This window comes from Geotrypetes seraphini, chromosome 9 (assembly GCF_902459505.1).
Source record: "Geotrypetes seraphini chromosome 9, aGeoSer1.1, whole genome shotgun sequence".
In the NCBI taxonomy this organism is placed as follows: domain Eukaryota; kingdom Metazoa; phylum Chordata; class Amphibia; order Gymnophiona; family Dermophiidae; genus Geotrypetes; species Geotrypetes seraphini.
In genome coordinates this window covers 64,632,147-64,650,692 of record NC_047092.1, presented here as the reverse complement: position 1 = coordinate 64,650,692, position 18,546 = coordinate 64,632,147, and the positions used below count along the sequence as shown (strand labels likewise).

General features: G+C 40.3%; 1 protein-coding gene across 7 annotated transcripts in view; it reads right to left on the bottom strand.

Annotated features, from left to right (window-relative positions):
- TMEM117 (transmembrane protein 117) overlaps window positions 1-18,546 on the bottom strand; it is a 649,075-nt gene that overhangs the window by 426,869 nt on the left and 203,660 nt on the right. For all 7 annotated transcript variants that reach the window (XR_004540699.1, XM_033959428.1, XM_033959427.1 and 4 more), the window contains exon 4: window positions 8,611-8,710. Coding sequence is in view for 6 of the 7 variants with exons in the window: in XM_033959428.1 (XP_033815319.1) it covers window positions 8,611-8,710 (100 nt within the window). In the remaining variant the exon portion in view is untranslated. The remainder of the gene's footprint in view (window positions 1-8,610; window positions 8,711-18,546) is intronic.

Here is an 18,546-nt window from a genome sequence, read left to right as displayed (position 1 = left end):
GCCATCAGTCGATTATCGAGGTGTATGCATTACTTTTCATTTAACCCTCATATTATTTATTTGGATTTAACTCACACTATTTTCAGTATCAGCCCAAGGTAAGTTAATTCAAGTACAGTAGGGATTTCCTGTCCCTGGAGGACTTGCAGACTAACCCCCCCCCCCCACACACACACACACTTTTTATGAAGCCGTATTAGGCTTTTTTATTGTCAGCCACAGAAGTATTAGCGCCGATGTTCATAAAATGCCTATGAGCATCGGAGCCAATACCACCACAGCCGTCGATAAAAAAAAAGCCTATCTCAGCTTTGTAAAAAGGGGAGTAAATTTGTAGCTAAGACAATGGAGGGTTAGATGACTTGCCCAAGTTCACAAAGAACTGCAGCAGGATTTGAACCAGGCAATTGATGATTCATTATTTAATTATTTAAAATATTTATAAACCACGCTATCTTACGAATGCTCAGGACATTATTACGACTCAATACCTGATTTACTTAGTTGGGGGTTTTTTTCTCAGAGACACAGATGGGGGAAAAAAAAGCTTTAGTTAATTTAGCTCAAGTGTTTCATGTTATCTATCGCAGAGGAAAGGTCTTTTCTATAAAGACAAGTCTTTTCTTTTGGGGCTTTTTGTTTGTTTATTTTTTTGATATCCCTGCATTTTCTAATTTACAGAACCCTTTCTTGCATATAATTTTGCTTTCCTGGCTTGGAGGCGGCTGCTTTTGATAAACTACTTAAATAGCTTTTGTCTAATTTTTACGTTGACTTTCTAGTCTGAATCCTTGGCACACAGATTTTCAAACAATTAGCAGTCATTCATCAGCATTTCTGCAAACAACTCAACTAATTTGAGTTAAATATTCATAAAGACTTCATAATAATGCAAAATGTTTGAAAAATAATCCTCTATGGAAGTCACGGTTCCTGCCCAGTAATAACATAATTACAGCCAAAAAATGCATTTTTTCTTTAATTATGTTATTGCTGGGCATCAACCATGACTTCCAGAAAGAATGTGCACTAGCTGAATGCTCTATGGGGATTGACTAGCTGTCAGTAGTACTAAGCCTGGCCTTATTTACAGCACTGTACATCAGGACTATCCTTTCAATGCCAAAGAAAAAAAGCTACTGATATGTAACGCTGGCAGCCAAGGCTGGACATGGACATAATTGACAGTTCTCATAGGCCTTTTAGTTACCAAGCATTAAAATTCTTAAGAAGCCATATTTATCTAAAAGTTATTATAAATTAATAATAATTTTTCTGAACATTTTTGTCTTAGAAGGGGAGTTAGACAAGGGTGTCAGTTATCTCCTTTGCTTTTTGACATTGTATTGGAACCCTTGCTACTGGCTATTCAGCAGGCAGAGGAGATACAGGGTATTCCTTATACAGGTCGGAAATATAAGGTCTCTGCTTATGCAGATGACATATTGCTTCATTTGAGGAATCCTGAAACCACCATTCCAGATTTTTCTGGATCTGATTGATAGATTTGGAAAATTCTCAGGTTACAAAATAAACTGGAGCAAATCAGAGGTTCTTCCACTAAATGTATATTGTACAAAAGGATTATTTGATACATTCCCTTTTCTTTGGAAGGAAGAGGGTATAAAATATTTAGGAATTTGGATTAAAAGTACACTGGAAGAAACTATGAAAGTAAATGAAAAATCTTTATTGCTGAAGGTCACGGAAATGTGTGAGCACTGGAACCCATTACATCTGTCTTGGTGAGGGAGAGTCCAAACAGTTAAGATGATGATTCTGCCTGTGGTTTGTTACCAAATGGGTATGTTGCCAGTTTATTTTCAGGGGTCCTTTTACAAAAAATTAAATAGTATTCTGACAAAATTTATTTGGCTGGGGAAAGCAGCAAGAATTGCTTTAGTATCTTTACAAAAACCAATTGTGGAGGGTGGAGTAAATTTCTCAAATTTTTATAGGTACCATCAAGACTATATAATGCGTCAGGGTATGTACTGGATCCTATAAATCAAAGAATATATAGAATGCAGAGAGATCAATCAATAATCTCACAAAAATACCTCTCTGTCACACTTTAAATAACTTCAAAAATGGAAACAGTGAGAAGTATTCCTTCATTAGACTTAGTCTGTAAAGAATACTATATTTAGAGGAGGGGCCTCAGATCCCCATGCGTTGTCAGTAAGTTTACTCAACAACTGCACTAGACAGGGAAATAACCTCATTGGCCCCTGTCCCCCTCCTGCCTAGCAGTTCACCAATGGTGTAACTTAAATGCTCAAAAGAGTGAAGTGTAGAACTTAGCTTAGGCAGTGAACATTTTCATGATGAAATTCCTGCTGGTCTTTGCTGGTCTGCTCCCGCCGACGTGAAGCTAGCTGATGTTTCACTGTGTGGCTGCATCAGGGCGGTGGACTCTCGGCAATTCTATTCATGCTCAAATCGGCAAAACAGTAGCTCAAAGATCGGATTGAAAGGTGTTATTGTTAAGGGGCACGGCCTCTGATTTTTCCCAATTAATACGGTATCCAGAAGTTTTAGAAAAGCAAGATATGAGACTCAACAAGGCTCGTAGGGAAGAATTGGGATTTGTGAGGAATATGAGGAGATCATCATCATAGGCTAGAATTTTGTAGGAGGTGTGCCCGACAGTGATACCAATAATGGAGGTGTCCTGGTGTATGGCAATAAGAAGTGGTTCGGGAACTAAATTGAAGAGTAAAGGGGATAGGGGGCATCCCTGTCTAGTTCCTCTTGTGAGGGAGATGGGAGCAGAGATTGTGTCATTAATTTTGAATTTCGAGACAGGGGAGGTATAAAAGATTCTAATCCAATCTATCCTGAAAATCCGATTAGATTCCAGCCCTCGAGGACCGGAGTTGCCCATGTCTGGTCTAACACAATATCTAATTCTTTCAGAGAAGATTCCTAAGGAAATTCCACATTACTAAAACCAAGTGAGGATGGGGCAATAGTTTCCAAAGGGAATCTAGCCAAAGATGTTTTGTCTTTTTTTTTAAATTTAACTTCAGTAATAAGAACCAGTTCAATATTCTACCTTATGAAAACACTGCTGCAATAAAGTTGTAATATTTTTCATCTTTGAGAACACAGTGATAAGAAAGATTCAGTCGTAAAGGTAAAGAAACTGACAGTCAGGACAGTTCTTTACCAAAAGAACTCATTACATTATTCAAAGAAATGGAGATGTGGGTGATCCCTAAGGAACTCCATATGTTACTTTTCACAATTCAGAGAGTAAATTGGACATTTTCTTCCTGTACAATTTATATGATAGAAATTCTTTAAATTAATTAAACATTATGGGGCTCATTTTCAAAACAGAAAGACATCCAAAAAATAGCATGGCACTTGGATGTTTTAATTTCCAAAATACCTAAGTGCCGATTTTCAAAAGTCTTTTTAGGTGTCTTGCAATTCATTTTCCCTTCAGTATGTCTAAATCTTAAGGGTGCACATTAGAGGTGTGTTTTGGGTGGAATTAGGATGGCCTTAGGACGTGGACATCTTGAGGTGATAATGAAACCTTTTTGAAGACATTCAGGGTGTCATTTAGATATTCAGAGTTAGACCTGTTTTAAAAGCGCATTAGGTCCCAAATGGTAACCAAACTGCCCAGATGACTACTGGATGACTTGAAAGAATGACCCCTCACCCTACGCACACACTCCCCCAGAGGTCATTGGACCCCCCCCTCCTGACCCCTCAAAGATATGAAAGAAACATTACATATCAGCCTCTATGACAACAGTGGATATTAAGAGAAATCTTAGTAGAACAGCAAGCATGAATCTGGAGTAGCCTAGTGGATGGTCCAGAGGGGGATCCAGGCCCATATCCCACCCTATCCACTACATTTATGGTGCGAGGCCACCAAAACTCACCCAAAACCTACAGTACTGCCATATAGGCAATACCTGCAACTAGACACCATGAACCCAGACGCCAATCCCAGACGCCTAAATTTTTAAAATGTGTTTTTAATTGATTTTTTATGGCGTGACCAATTATCGCACAACTTAGAACCAATTAAAACACTTATGTCAGGTGCCAGAAGGTGCGCTCTAGGTGCCTGCCGACAGCTAACTTTCAGCGATCTTTGCAGAATCAGGCCCTAAATGCATCTATGCTAACAACACCAGTGGCAGTACATGGTAAGTGATTTATGTTCCATATCTGCAATGCAAACTCCATGCCCAATTCCCATCCCATGTGCAACATGACAATACACATGGGAGGGGAATGATTACCATAGTCATGCACTTACTGTTACTGAAGGCTAAGTCATACACTAAGGAGGTAAATTATATAAAGAATGTGTCAACATTTCAATGTCAAGAATGCATGTAAATGACCAAAATTCTGGCTAATGAATCTGGATACACGTTGATCTATAGAGTGGTGCCTAAATGTATAGTCTGAGGTGGCTGGAGTTTGGGTGGAGCCTGGGTGTGGAGCACAGTTATATATGTAAATAAAAAAATACTACAAGTTACATGGGTGTTTCAGCAATCTAGGAAGAGGCTATTATAAGTGATTGCCCCTAAATTATACATCCGTATTTATGCTGATATGCTAGTATACTATAAAGCAGGCTTTTTTTTTAGGATAGACTCCAATCAAACGCCTTCTAGGCGCCTAAAACTGGCACTCCTTTTTAGAATTTCCCTCTAATTGTTTAGCACATATGAGTTAACTTTTCAAACCATCCTAGCCACTCAAGCAGCACAGCTAGATAACCAAATCTCCAATCTACTGATAACAACCCCAGACTACAAGAGGTTCAGAAAAGAAATAAAGACTATATTCTTCAAGAAATCCCTGAAAAAGTCTTAATACCATAAGTACCTTCCTTCTTCCCAACTCCTTCCTGTCTCCTCGATACTACCTGATCTACTCTTTACCGTCACTAAAAATGCCCAGAGATCTTCCTTTGTAACCCACCTTTTGTAACTCTTTTGTAATCCGCCTTGAACTGCAAGATAATGGCGGAATAGAAATCTCTAATGTAATGTAATATAATGTAATACTTTTTAAAAATTGAATTTTGCCTATTCAATGTCACTCACATAAGGAGCAAATAATACTAATTTAAAAAGTCAAATGAATTAAATCGAGCTGGGGCTCTAGAGCCAGAAAGAGTGATACCAGTCTGGGTACAATAGCATGCAGAGGGATGCCTCCCTAAAACACAATGTGTGGCACATAAAAAGTGAGAAGAGACCACTACAGTGTATTGTTCAATAGCTCCCAAAACAGAAAAGTTCACAATTAGAATCATCCCAGACTTCATTTTACAGAATTCTGGGAAGCACACTGAGGTCAGATCACCTTAAAACAATAAATAAGCTATAGATCTAAAAACATTTGGTTGCTGATGCGGTATAAAATAAAAAAAAAACAACAAAATCCAAATAGCACCAAAGGGTTCCATAAAAGAAATGAAGCAGCGAAACAACCAAAACGATTGTGGAACAGAGGATCGGATGTACCAGTTTGTCGTTTAAGAAGCGTCCAAGTAACTTAAAAAAACAATAATCTTAAAAACAATCCACAAAGGGTGTATACAGTCATGAGTGACCCACAAGATAAAAACCAAATAATGTATAAAATACAAATGACCAACAACCCTATTATAAATGGAAAAGTGCAGGAGCGAGTTGGTCACTTTACTTTACTTGGGACTGTTTAAATAATACAATCCTAAGAATCTTTTGGGGGGGACAAAAAGACCTCAAGCGCCCGCAGCTACTTGTTATTAGAACTTGTCTTGACAAGTTAGCTGAATGTGAGCTATTACTGGTCTAAAAAAACTCTTTATTTAATTTATTTTCTTTATATTTCTTTTTCAATAAATTATTTTTTCTTTATCAATAAACTATTTTTTCTTATAGTGTTCACCTTACCATCTAGACACTTACCCCCTCTTCTATTAAACTGCGCTGGCAGTTTATAGCGTGGTGAGCCACGGTGAATGGCCCACGCTGCTCCCACGCTCACAGAGTTCCTATGAGCATTGGGAGCAGCGCAGGCCATTCAGTGCGGCTCTCTGCGCTAAAAACTGCTAGCGCAGTTTAATAGAAGAGGGGGTATATGTTATTTCTTATAGGAACCCATGACCTAATAAAGATGGTACTTAGCTTGGAATTTTCATTGCCAAGCTTGGTAGGTACGGTACTATGGAGCATCTCCATTTAGCTCTATATTTTTTCAAAAATAATAATAATAACTTTATTCTTTTATACCACCATAACCAAAAGTTCTAGGCGGTTTATACTAAAAAGAGCTGGACAATCAGCAAAATACAATAATACAGTAAAAAATACAAATATTTATAAAATAGAATTTCAATAATAAAACTCACTAAGTAATAAACTTATTGAACAAAGTGGTCTTAATTAATTTCCAAAAACAGCAATAGGATAACATAGCTTGCTGAATACATTAACCTAACCAAGATTGTTGCCTACCAGCTTGAAATGCTAGGGTCCTATCTAAGAAGGTCTTATATCTACACCCATTAATTTTTGGATAAGCAAATAAGTAGAAGTTTCTAGTTTTTCTTGATGGTCTATGCAACACAAAATGAGGAAAAAGGTAAGCTGGATACAATCCTGATATCAGCTTAAAGAAGATGCAGGAAAATTTGAATAATACTCTTGCCTCCAAAGGCAGACAGTGAAGTAAATGATAATATGGACTAATAAGAGCTTCTTCAGGATATGGGTTATCCTACAATTTTCAGAGCTGTAGAAAACACATAATATAAATCAGTTTCCAAAGGGACATACTCAAACTCTGCTTTTGATGAAAGCACCTGGGCATCTTGTATGGAACAGATAACTATCACTATCTATCATATTGCCAATTTGCATGCTTGCTTATCACTCTGCTATTATTATAATATTTTCTACTTTAAACTGTCATCAAGTGTCTAGAGATAATTTTGATGAAAGAATTTAAACATATCTCAAAATGGCCACTATAAACACATAGGGCTCCTTTTACTAAGCTACGATAGCGCAGAATTTTAGCGCGCACAGAATTTTAGCGCATGCTAAACCCGTGCTTCGCGGCTAGAACTAATGTTAGCTCAATGCTGGCGTTAGCTTCTAGCGCGCGCTCTAAAACCGCTATCGCAGCTTAGTAAAAGGTGCCCATAGGTTAAATACGTAGTGGCTTATAGTGCACAGTTGTAAAGAAACCCATACGTTAACTCTTGTCCTTTACCGGTCTAAAATTCAACTATTGTTAAATAGACCTAAATCCTATACCAAAAGCTTTATATTCGCTTATCTATGTTTCTATCCCAAATCAGTAATTTAACAAGCTATTAACTTTTGCCTCTTAATCATAACAAAAAAAGTCACCAACCTGAGAAACTGCTAATAGCGTTCCCTTGCAGTTGAAAAGGTCTCTATGGACCACAGAACAGAGAACTACGTTCCTACCGGGCCATGGTGCACCCCCCCCCACCTGGAATACTGTGTCTAACACTGGTCGTACATGAAAAAGGACATAGTATTACTCGAAAGGGTCCAGAGAAGAGTGACAAAAATGGTTAAGAGACTGGAGAAGTTGTCGTACAATGAGAGGCTAGAGAAACTGGGTCTCTTCTCCCTTGAAAAGAGGAGACTGAAAGGGGACATGATCGAAACATTCAAGATAATGAAGGGAATAGACTTAGTAGAGAAAGAGAGATTGTTCACCCTCTCCGAGGTGGAGAGAACGAGAAGGCACTCTCTAAAGTTAAAAGGGGATAGATTCCGTACAAATGTAAGGAAGTTCTTCTTCACCCAGAGAGTGGTAGAAATATGAAACGCTCTTCCGGAGGCTGTTATAGGGGAAAGCACCCTCCAGGGATTCAAGACATGATTAGACAAGTATGCAGATAAAGCTAGATTCAAATAAGGCACTGGTCTGACCTAGCAGAGGCAATTCTTATGTTCTTATTCCTGTTTTAAACTTTTCCTGCGTCATTTCCAGAACGTGTATGCGTGATACTCAACTGAGTCTACTGGATGACATCAGATGACTTAATTTTGAAGAAGTATATTAAAATACAAATGATCCAACATGGGCCGTGTTTCAGCAAAAAAAAAAAAGGAAAAAGCCTTCCTCTTGAGTCCTATAGGGTCCTCAGCTGTCTTAAATGACACCTACGTTGGAGGCTTGTGTGCTGTGCTGTTTGTATGTAGTCTCTTAACTATTTTAATTTTTTGTGACTGTTATGTTTTTATATTTAAGACAGCCAAGGACTCTATTGTAAATAGTTTAGCTATTGCTTGATAGACGGTATATCAAATGATAAATAAACTTGGAAAGTATAAGACTCCCGAGGAAAGCATTTTTATTTCACCAAAACACAGCCCGTGTTGGGTCATTTGTATTTTATATATTTGCTTTTTTTTTATCTTGTGGGTCACTTGTGACTGCATACACCCTTTGTGGATTGTTTTTAAGATGATTATTTTTAAGTTATTTGGACGCTTATTAAACTACAAACTGGTACATCTAATCTTCTATTCCACAATCTTTTTGTTGTTTTGCTGTATAAAGTAAAGCTTTGAAGATTCTTTAATTTCTTACCATCCATGCTGTGACAAAGTCTCCCAACCACGTTCCTACTGCAGCTACCTTCATAAAGCTCCCATTCCTCATGTCCATGTATTCTGTTATAATATATGTGCTGTGGGGAGAAAAAAGTCAATGTCTTATGCATTCATTGAATTCAGTATGATAAACCTCAGCATGCTGTTCTTTAAACAATGGTATTGCTTCCTGCTGAAAGACAGTGCACAACTGCTACCTAAAGATGACAGAATACTGATCGGGTTATGAATCTAAGAATAGAATTAATGTAAGCTGAGAGCTTAGGAGCCTATATACTAAACCAGTGTTTCTCAATATGCAGTACACGTACCTTTAAGGGTACATAAGCCACTTGGTGGGGGTACGCGCTGCCACAGATATTGCCTGCCTTCCCACCTCTGTGAATGCCTCCTTTCTGTCCGCCGTCTTCCCGCCCTGCCAAGGCACCTACCTTGTAGACGGTGCTCGCAGCCTTCACTCTTCCAGGCTCCTCCTTATTTACTGGCCAATGGCGCACAGATCAGCAGCGCGGACGTCAGGAGCAAGCTTTATGCTCTCCCGCTCGGCCCCGTGCTACGAGAATCTATGGCAGCCATTCGGAAAGCAGCGTGGGGTCGAGCGGGAGAGCATAAAACTTGCTCCTGACGTCTGTGCTGCTGATCTGTGCGCCGCTGGCAGGAAAATAAGACGAGGGAAGGATACACGCTGGACCTCCAGGTTAAAAAAGGGGGATGACAGACGGGCGGGGGGGTGGGTTAAACAAAAGGTGGTACGGCAGCAGTGGGTGGGCGGGGTAACAAAATTTGTACCTTCGCTTCATAAGATACACCGAGATTTCCACCCACTTTTGGGTGAAAAAAGTGCATCTTATGGAGTGAAAAATACAGTATTTATATACCACTTATAGCCTAAGTAGTTTTAACATTCAGGTACTCAAGCATTTTTCCCTATCTGTCCTGGTGGGCTCACACTCTATCTAATGTACCTGGGGCAGTGCAGGACAGGACTCATACTTGCATGTGTAACTTACAGAATACTACAAATTATGTGCATATCTTTCACATTTAGGCATGGGCACTTATTCCAGTTCTATGGCAGGTAATGCTTAAATTACTGCCATATATTTTTGCTGTTACAGAAATGTTCTATAAAGGAATGTAGGGGCCTACCAGATGTCTTCTGGGCTCCTATTTTTAGGTATAAAGTTATAGAATTACCTCCCTAACATTAGGGGAAGGAGCAGAGAGTGAGCCTTGCAATTGGAGGTTGGTAGATAAGGTGGCAGATTTTGTAGAACAGTTAACTACCTCAGAAGGTATAGCCAACCTGCATTCCGTGCTAGCAGCTGTGTCCTTAACAAAATGGTTCCCAAACCTGTCCTGGGGCAAATCTAACTCATGGATATTCATTGCGGATATCCTGAAAACCTGACTGGCTATGGTAACCCTAGGATTGATTTGGGAACCACTGTCTTGTTAGAGCAACATGGGTTCTTTCCCCAAGTACCAGGAACACACCCTGCAATTACCACAGAGATTTTAATCTTAACGATCCTTAACACACGTTAACAGCCAATGTGCAAAACATTAAAGTGATTTAGTAAACAGACCTCTGTGGCTTGTGTTAAATAGCATGCATTAAATCACACCTATATACATGTCAAATTAGGACTTATATATTAGGACAAATTATATTTGAACATTAGGTGAATGTAATCTTAGTTTATAGCAAACTATTCAAATTATGGGCTCCTTTTATCAAGGTGTGCTACGGGGGTTAGGGCGACGCACATTTCATCACACGCTAACCCCTGCGGCAAGCCAAAAAACTAACGCCTCCTCAATGGAGGCGTTAGCGACTAGCGCGGAAGGCGGTTGAACGCGCGATATTCCGCGCGTTAACCGCCTACCGCACCTTGATAAAAGGAGCCCTATATTTGAGCATTAGGTGAATGTACAGTAGTAATCTTATATATATCAAGTAGTTGAGCATGGCTGAAATACATTTGTACCCAGTCTGCACTATGCAATTTTTCCAAGGGATATTCTAGTGTTTTAAAGATGTTTTTTTAATTTATATGTATAATGTGTTTTATGACATATGTTTTGTTTGATTTGTACACTACTTTTAAACCCCAGGTAAGAGTTAGTATATCCAATTTTTAAAAAATGAGTGAATAAAATAGGCAATTATTAAGCAAGTAGACTTCCAGATTTCTTAGACTAACCATGTTTGGAAAGTGTCTCTGCAAGACATGGGGGAGTAATTGATTCAGATATTATGTACGACCTTAAAACTGAATTCAATTTGAGTTTTTATATTTGAGGTGGGTGGGAAGATATCATTGTCTAAAATAGGGTAAAGTTTTTATGGTACCATATGTATTTATGTTCTATCGAATGATTATTGGGTGGGAGGGGAAAAGCTTGATTATGAGCATGTTAAAATATGCTTTTATTGTATCATTGTACGCTGCATTTGTTGTATTGCATTGCTGAAGGTATGAAAATCAATAAAGATTTATAAAAAAACAAAAACTGAATTCAGTGAATTCAGTGAAAACTATTCAGTGAATAGTTTACTGGCAATGTCCAGGAAGAGTAGAATATCACTGTATAAGTCATGAGCGAAACATAGAGAAAATAGTGTTGGAAATTATTTTTATCTTTTATGAAAAAATGTTTTCACAGAGAGGTTACATTGAATTCATAGAATACATAGAGTATGACGGCAGAAAAGGGCCAAAGCCCAACAAGTCTGCCCACTCAAAGATCCCTCCCCTTAAAAAGAACCCTCCTCTAAGCATTTTCCTGGAGTGAACCCACATGTTTATCCCATCGTCTCTTGAAGTTGCTGGCTTCAACTACCTGACGTGGAAGACCATTCCAACGATCAACCACCCTTTCGGTGAAGAAGTACTTCCTGATGTCGCCATGAAGTCTCCCACCCTTGAGTTTGAGAGGATGCCCTCTTGTTGCCGTGGAACCTGTAAGAAAAAAGATATCTTCCTCCACCTCAGCACGGCCTGTTAGATATTTGAATGTCTCTATCATGTCTCCCCTCTCTCTGCGTTTCTCAAGAGAATATAACTGCATCCTGCTTAGACGTTCTTCATATGAGAGATCCTTGAGTCCTGATACCATCTTAGTGGCCATTCATTGAACCGATTCTATTCTCTTCACATCCCTTTGATAATGTGGCCTCCAATACTGAACACAGTACTCCAGATGAGGTCTCACTATGGACCTGTACAACGGCACTATAACTTCAGGCTTTCGGCTGACAAAACTTCTTCGGATGCAACCCAGCATTTGTCTAGCCTTGGTTGATGCTTTCTCCACTTGATTTGTAGGCTTCATATCTTCACTAATGATTATACCCAGGTCCCGTTCTGCGACAGTTCTTGTTAAGGTTTCACCGTTCAGGGTGTATGTTTTGCAGGGGTTACCGTTACCAAGGTGCATAACCTTACACTTTTTGGCGTTAAAACTCAGTTGCCAAGTATTTGACCATTTTTCCAGTAAAAGTAGGTCCTGCCTCATAGTGTCGGGCATGGTTGCGCTGTCCACTACACTGCATAGTTTAGCGTCATCTGCAAATAATGTAATCTTACCTCGAAGTCCTTGGGGCAGGTCTCGTACAAAGATATGAAATAGTATTGGACCCAAGACTGAGCCCTGCGGCACTCCACTGGTCACTTCCGACGTTTCTGAGGGAGTACTATTCACCACCACCCTCTGAAGTCTACCACTGAGCCAGTCTTTAACCCATGCAATCAATGTTTCTCCTAGTCCCATTGTATTCATTTTGTTCAATAACCTATGGTGTGGGACACTATCAAAGGCTTTACTGAAGTCTAAATACACTATATCCAAGGACTCTCCCTGGATATAGGTTGGTATGGTTCATTGAAAAGGGGGGGGGGGTGCAGTGCAGGCAAAAACCATAACAGAATTCAAGAAAATGAAATAAACAGAGGATCCTAAAAAACAAACAAGCCATCAACAGATCAACTGTGACCTATGACACTGCAAAAGAAAGTCAGTATGGTCTTAATCTGCCTTCATGTTCAATAAGCTTGATATTCAAAGGTACAGTATTTATTGAGATAACAATAGCCATGTTATTGGGATAGATGACTTAGCCAGCACTGGATCTGGATATTCAGCAATGCCATCCAAATACTATCTGGATAGTGCCAGGACTGTGCGTAGGCAGAGCTGAGAGTTATTTAGAACTCCCTGGAGTACTCCCTTGCCAGTCAGGTTTTCAGAACATCCACAGTGAATATGAATGAAAGAAATTTGCATATAATGGAGGCATTGTATGCAAATCAAGTTTATGCATATTCATCGTGGATGTCCTGAAAACCTGACTGGCAAGGGGGTACTCCAGGACTGAATTGAGTAACACTGATCAAGAACCCAGAGATGCAAACCACTATCCAGATAACTACCTCTGACAATCAAGAATGGTATGGCAGTAATCCATAAATTATTAAAAATCATAAACCAGATAATCATAATCCCAGCATGGCCATGTTTCGGCAATAACCAGCAAGAAAAAAGCACTAAGGGCTGTGAAATCTGGGACAGTTGAAAATTCTTTATTAGATTAACCTGACATTGGCCGGGTTCTGGCATATGGAAATACCTGCGACAGGGGTCTGATGTTGGATGATCAACAATATATCACCTTACACTTCTAAAGGAAATTTATTGGTATTAAACTTCCAAAATTGCACTTCCGAGTGATCAAGAAAGCCTGGGATAGTCACGTGGGATCTCTTAAAGAAAGAGGAAGAGATAATGGTTACTGCGGATGGGCAGACTGGATGGGCCATTTGGCCTTTACCTGCCATCATGTTTCTATGTTTCTAAATGATTTGCCGTAATCTCATCAGACCAGTCATTCTGAAAGCGACTTGAACAAATGCACAGAGCTGGTTTAAGGAAGCCCCAAAGCAGCCTCCTGTCACTCAGCTGTTGGGGCTTTTTTTTAATGGCACAGATGTTACACGCACAATATCTGCCCTATTAAAAAAAAAGCCATTCTGTGCTGCCCCCCCCCCGATGATGACCCTCCCCAATCCCCCCCACGGAACCAGAATTGAGGCAGGAGGGATGCCCACTCCCTCCTGCCACCGTGGGAACCCCCCATGCCAGCCAAAAATGGCAGAAGGGATGCCAACTCCCTCCTGCCGCTGAGAAACTCCCAGGATACAGAGGGAGAAGCCTAAGTCCCTGATTGGCTCAGATGCCTAAGGCCCCTCTCCTGGCACAGCATTTTTTAATGCTGTGCCCATAGAAAAAAATGAAAACAAAAAACAGGCTTACCTCTCGGTAACAAAGTTACTAGACCTGTCAGGTTTTCCAGGTCCGTCCTAGTAACCTGATTCTGGTATGCAAGGTTAGGGCATCGATTGGATGGCTCATTTTAATATTAATGATCTCATTTGCATGCCAGAATTGAAGAATGTAGGACCGAAAGAAAAACAATGTAGTGAACTTGTTTAGAGCATCACGTTGGCAAATATGATTGGTCGTTAAACCAGTCAAATTGGTCATTAGACAATTGATCATTAGACGATTAGAGGCTTTAGTGCATCTAGCTCCAGTCCAGTCCAGTGCTGTGTGGGGCCTGGACTGGACTCGCAGGACTCAGGGAAAGAAAATGTATTTATTTATTTATTTTTCAGACTTATAGCCCGCTTATAGCTAAGTGAGTTCCAAAAAAAAAACAAACCAAAAACCCATACAGTACATAAAGAATCATCAAACATTGACTTTACAAAACAAATTACAACTTAAAAGAAAATAACTTACAACATCCAGCAGTCCCCTCCTCATTCACTTAAACAGAACTGAGCAAATAGATGAGTTTTCAACAGTTTCATGAACTTCTGTAAATTATCAACTCATTCCAAAATACCCACTCCTGCTACTGAAATTGCTGTTTTTCTAGTCACTGTATATTTTACACATTTCCCTCCTGCTAGACCAGTTCAGACTGATGGGAAATACCAACCCTTTATCCCACTGAGAGGGAAGAAGATAAGACACTGCAGTACAGCTCTGCCAAGAGCAGCAACGAACAAGTGGCCACTCAGAAAATATCCTCAAGGCTGACTGCTCAAGCTTCCATCCAAGAAGTCACATAAATGCTAGTCAAGTAAGCTTTGAGACTTTTGGAACTTCTTTCTGATTGAGGTGGTAAGCCACTCTTATGGCCTCTTTAATCTAACAGGCCTTAGGAGATTTTCAGGCTGTGTCGGCCATGAAACAATATGAATAGCATATACAACTTATGAAAAGAATTTGTGACCTCCAATAACACAAGAGTGCTCTGTGCACATTCAGCTAATGAAGGATACGGGAGCCTAACTTTCCGACTCTGAGAAGACTGGAAGTACAATCAACCAATTTAGATGAAAAGAGGTAATCAATCACATTCAGAAGAAAGGATAGTACTGTTCCACTAGATATGAAGTCATCTAAAAATTATTTTTGCAAGAAAGAGCCCACGATTCAGATACTCTCCTAGCACTGCTGGCAAAGGGAGCAAGCTGTATTCTCATACTTAACTGCACACAAAAAAAAGTCCACATCTGGCTATGCAGCCAGAGCGAGACCATCAATCCTACCTTTAAAACAAGAGAGAGCCTGGTTACAGGTACGGTACTTTCTTTGTTACAGGGAATTCGGGAACTGAGTTTTCTCTGCCACAGAGACCCAAGGTCTTCAATTTGGAATGCTATTTCTAACCTGGGGAACCAAATGCAGCAACTTTCCTTACAGTGCACTAAGGTACTCTCAGAAAATCTGGAATTTAAAAATAAAGTAACTACCCTGGAAAACCAATCTGATATCGAAGCCCGGAGAAAAACTCTGGAAGTACAAGCTTTAACCTGGGTTAAGGACAGTGCTAGTCTACATTTCAAACAAAAAATGATGGAAAATTCCATAAGGAGGTGTAATCTGAGGATTATTAATTTTCCAAAAGTTTTTCCTACTATTGCTCTAGCTATGTTTAAAAGATATATGAACGAAATTCTGAGAGTACCAGAAACCTCATATCCGCCTCTCTCAAAAATTTATTATCTTCCTAAGAGAGTTAAGTCTCAAAATCCGAACCAGCAGAATTTATCTGCTGATGGTTTGGATCTATCTAATTTCCTTAAGAGGTCAGAAACTGAGGTCCAGGGTTCTGCCATATTGTTAGTACAGTTTGCTATTGATTCTGATAGGGATGGATGTTAAAATTGTTTTTCAAATATAAAGATGTTCCATTTTTGACTAATAAGAACATAAGCAATGCCTCCACTGGGTCAGACCTGAGGTCCATCGTGCCCAGCAGTCCGCTCACGCGGCGGCCCAACAGGTCCAGGACCTGCGCAGTAGCTCCCTATCTATACCCCTCTATCCCTTTTTCCAGCAGGAAATCGTCCAATCCTTTCTTGAAATCCAGTACCGTACTCTGTCCTATTACGTCCTCTGGAAGTGCATTCCAGGTGTCCACCACACGCTGGGTAAAGAAAAACTTCCTAGCATTTGTTTTGAATCTATCCCCTTCCAATTTATCCGAATGCCCTCTTGTTCTTATATGTTTTGAAAGTTTGAAGAATCTATCCCTCTCTACTATCTCTATGCCCTTCATAATTTTGTAGGTCTCTATCATGTCTCCTCTGAGTCTCCGCTTTTCCAGGGAGAAGAGCCCCAGCCTCTCCAATCTTTCAGTGTATGAAAGGTTTTCCATGCCCTTAATCATTCGTGTCGCTCTCCTCTGGACCCTCTCAAGTATTGCCATATCCTTCTTAAGGTACGGTGACCAATACTGAACACAGTACTCCAGGTGCAGGCGCACCATTGCCCGGTACAACTATTAGAATGTTTCCTAACATGTCTCGTCCTACCCAGAAGAGACAAACAGTTTCTTATCTTGAGGCCACAGGTCATTCAGTTGAGGGCAACTTTTGCTTTACGATATCCCTGTAAATGTGTTTTGGTTTATAAAGAAAAGAGGTATACTGTATATTCTATGAGCCACAGTAGCTGACTAAATTTATTTCTGCTATGAATATTGCTGGCTCTTAGCTCAGATAGAATAAGTTCAAGAGCCATCAAACCACTTTCTGTTTTTTCCTTTCTCATTAGTTAAATAATCATTCAGCATATTTTCAGCTCCTCTCTCATTTAGATGGTGGTCTAACAATACTTTGTAATATGTGGTTTATTTCCTGAAAGAGAATTGTATGTTTTATTGTGATTACACTGCATTTTTTCCTTATTTGATGATAATTATGGTCAAAATGTTTAAATTATAAAGAATTAAAACAAAACAAAAACAAGAGAGAGCCTCCAGCTGAACCTTTGGAAAATTAAAAGCTAGGCATGGTCAAGATCGCACTGCCAAATGCCAGAATTGATTGCAGATCTGCATGCCTTGGAGAGATCTTCTGCTCCGTACACCAAATTTCAAAGGCCTGTGAAACACAAACATATGAGAGACGAGAAATATTAATAAATCAGCAACAAGGTCACTACAAGAGAGGAAAGAGGGATGGTAGCTTCTGTGCGTCAGGCACCATCTTTCTAGGGCCAAACCACAAGCCAGAAGGGATCCAGATTCTCCATGAGAACTGGCCCCTGCTTCAGGTATCTGGATCTCCTTTGAAGTAGAACTGGAGGCCATGTCTGTAGCCAAATTAGGTCAGCATGCTATGAACAACAAGGCTAATCCAGTATTATCATGAGCACCAGGCACAAATACTTCACCAACTTCCAATGGACTTGCCCTGTTAGGGATCACGGAGAGAATGTAGAGAGAGGCTCTTCTTCTGGTCATGGCTGAAGAAGGCTTTGAGAAATGCTGAGACTTTATAGTCTCACTGGATTTCAAGTGGCCAAAGTGAAGAATATCCCACTGATCTACTAGGATCTGAAAGGCTGAAGGACCCAACTCCCACTCTGCTGTGGTGCTAGAGAAGTATCTCAAACTGTGTGCCAAGGCATACTAGTATGCCTCCTGAGATTCCAAGTATGCTGTGGCACACTGAAGAGGAAGAGAGGCATCTGCCCGCTGGCTTCCCTATGCGGTACAGTGCCAGCACTGCCTGATTTCCCGAAGGCCTGCATGTTTCCCACTTCTCTCTAGCATCCTCCGGCTTCCCCCCTGGCCTCCCAGTCTCACCTTTAAAGCTAATTACAGCAGCCTGCAGAGGATCGCCGGTAGGTAAAATGATTTTATTTTCAATATAGTGATTGAAATGTGTCAGTTTTGAGAATTTATATTTGCTGTGTATATTGTGTGTATATGAAAAATGAATGGAAAAAATTGCATTACAATTAGTAAAGGGGATGGGATCTGGGGCAGAGCTTGGGTGGGCCTAGGGAGGTTTGTGGTTGAGGTACTCAGTTGATATTTGTTAGACTTAAGGGGTACTTGGCTTGAAGTAGTTGAGAAACACTGTTGTAGGCAATCAGCTGGCGCCAGTGCCTCTCCTTCTCTCTGGCCCTCTTCCCTGTGGCACCCCATACTGGCGTCTCAGGGCCCATCTGGAGGGCCTCTGCACATTGTGACCAGCCAGGTAGTCTCCCTGTCAAGGTCCCAGCTAAGTTAAAAGATAAGGTAAAAATAAAACCCCGGAAGGAAGATTCCAGGATCTCCCAAGAGGGTATGTTAAGGGATAATGTCACTGTCCACCAGGAGGAGCCATACTTAGTTGAAGATGAAATGGGTGAATTGTGTGTAAGTCACCACCGGGGGAGCTCTAGAGGTCCCTGGGCTTCTGCTGACTCACCTAGACCAGGGCACGCCCCTAAGGTAGATAAGCCAGCAGTGGCATTCAGATCAGCAAGCCGGTTAGGGAGGAAGCTGAAGCTTTGTCTCCCTAGGGATCCTACTGAGCCAAACAGGGGCGACTGGCCCCAACCT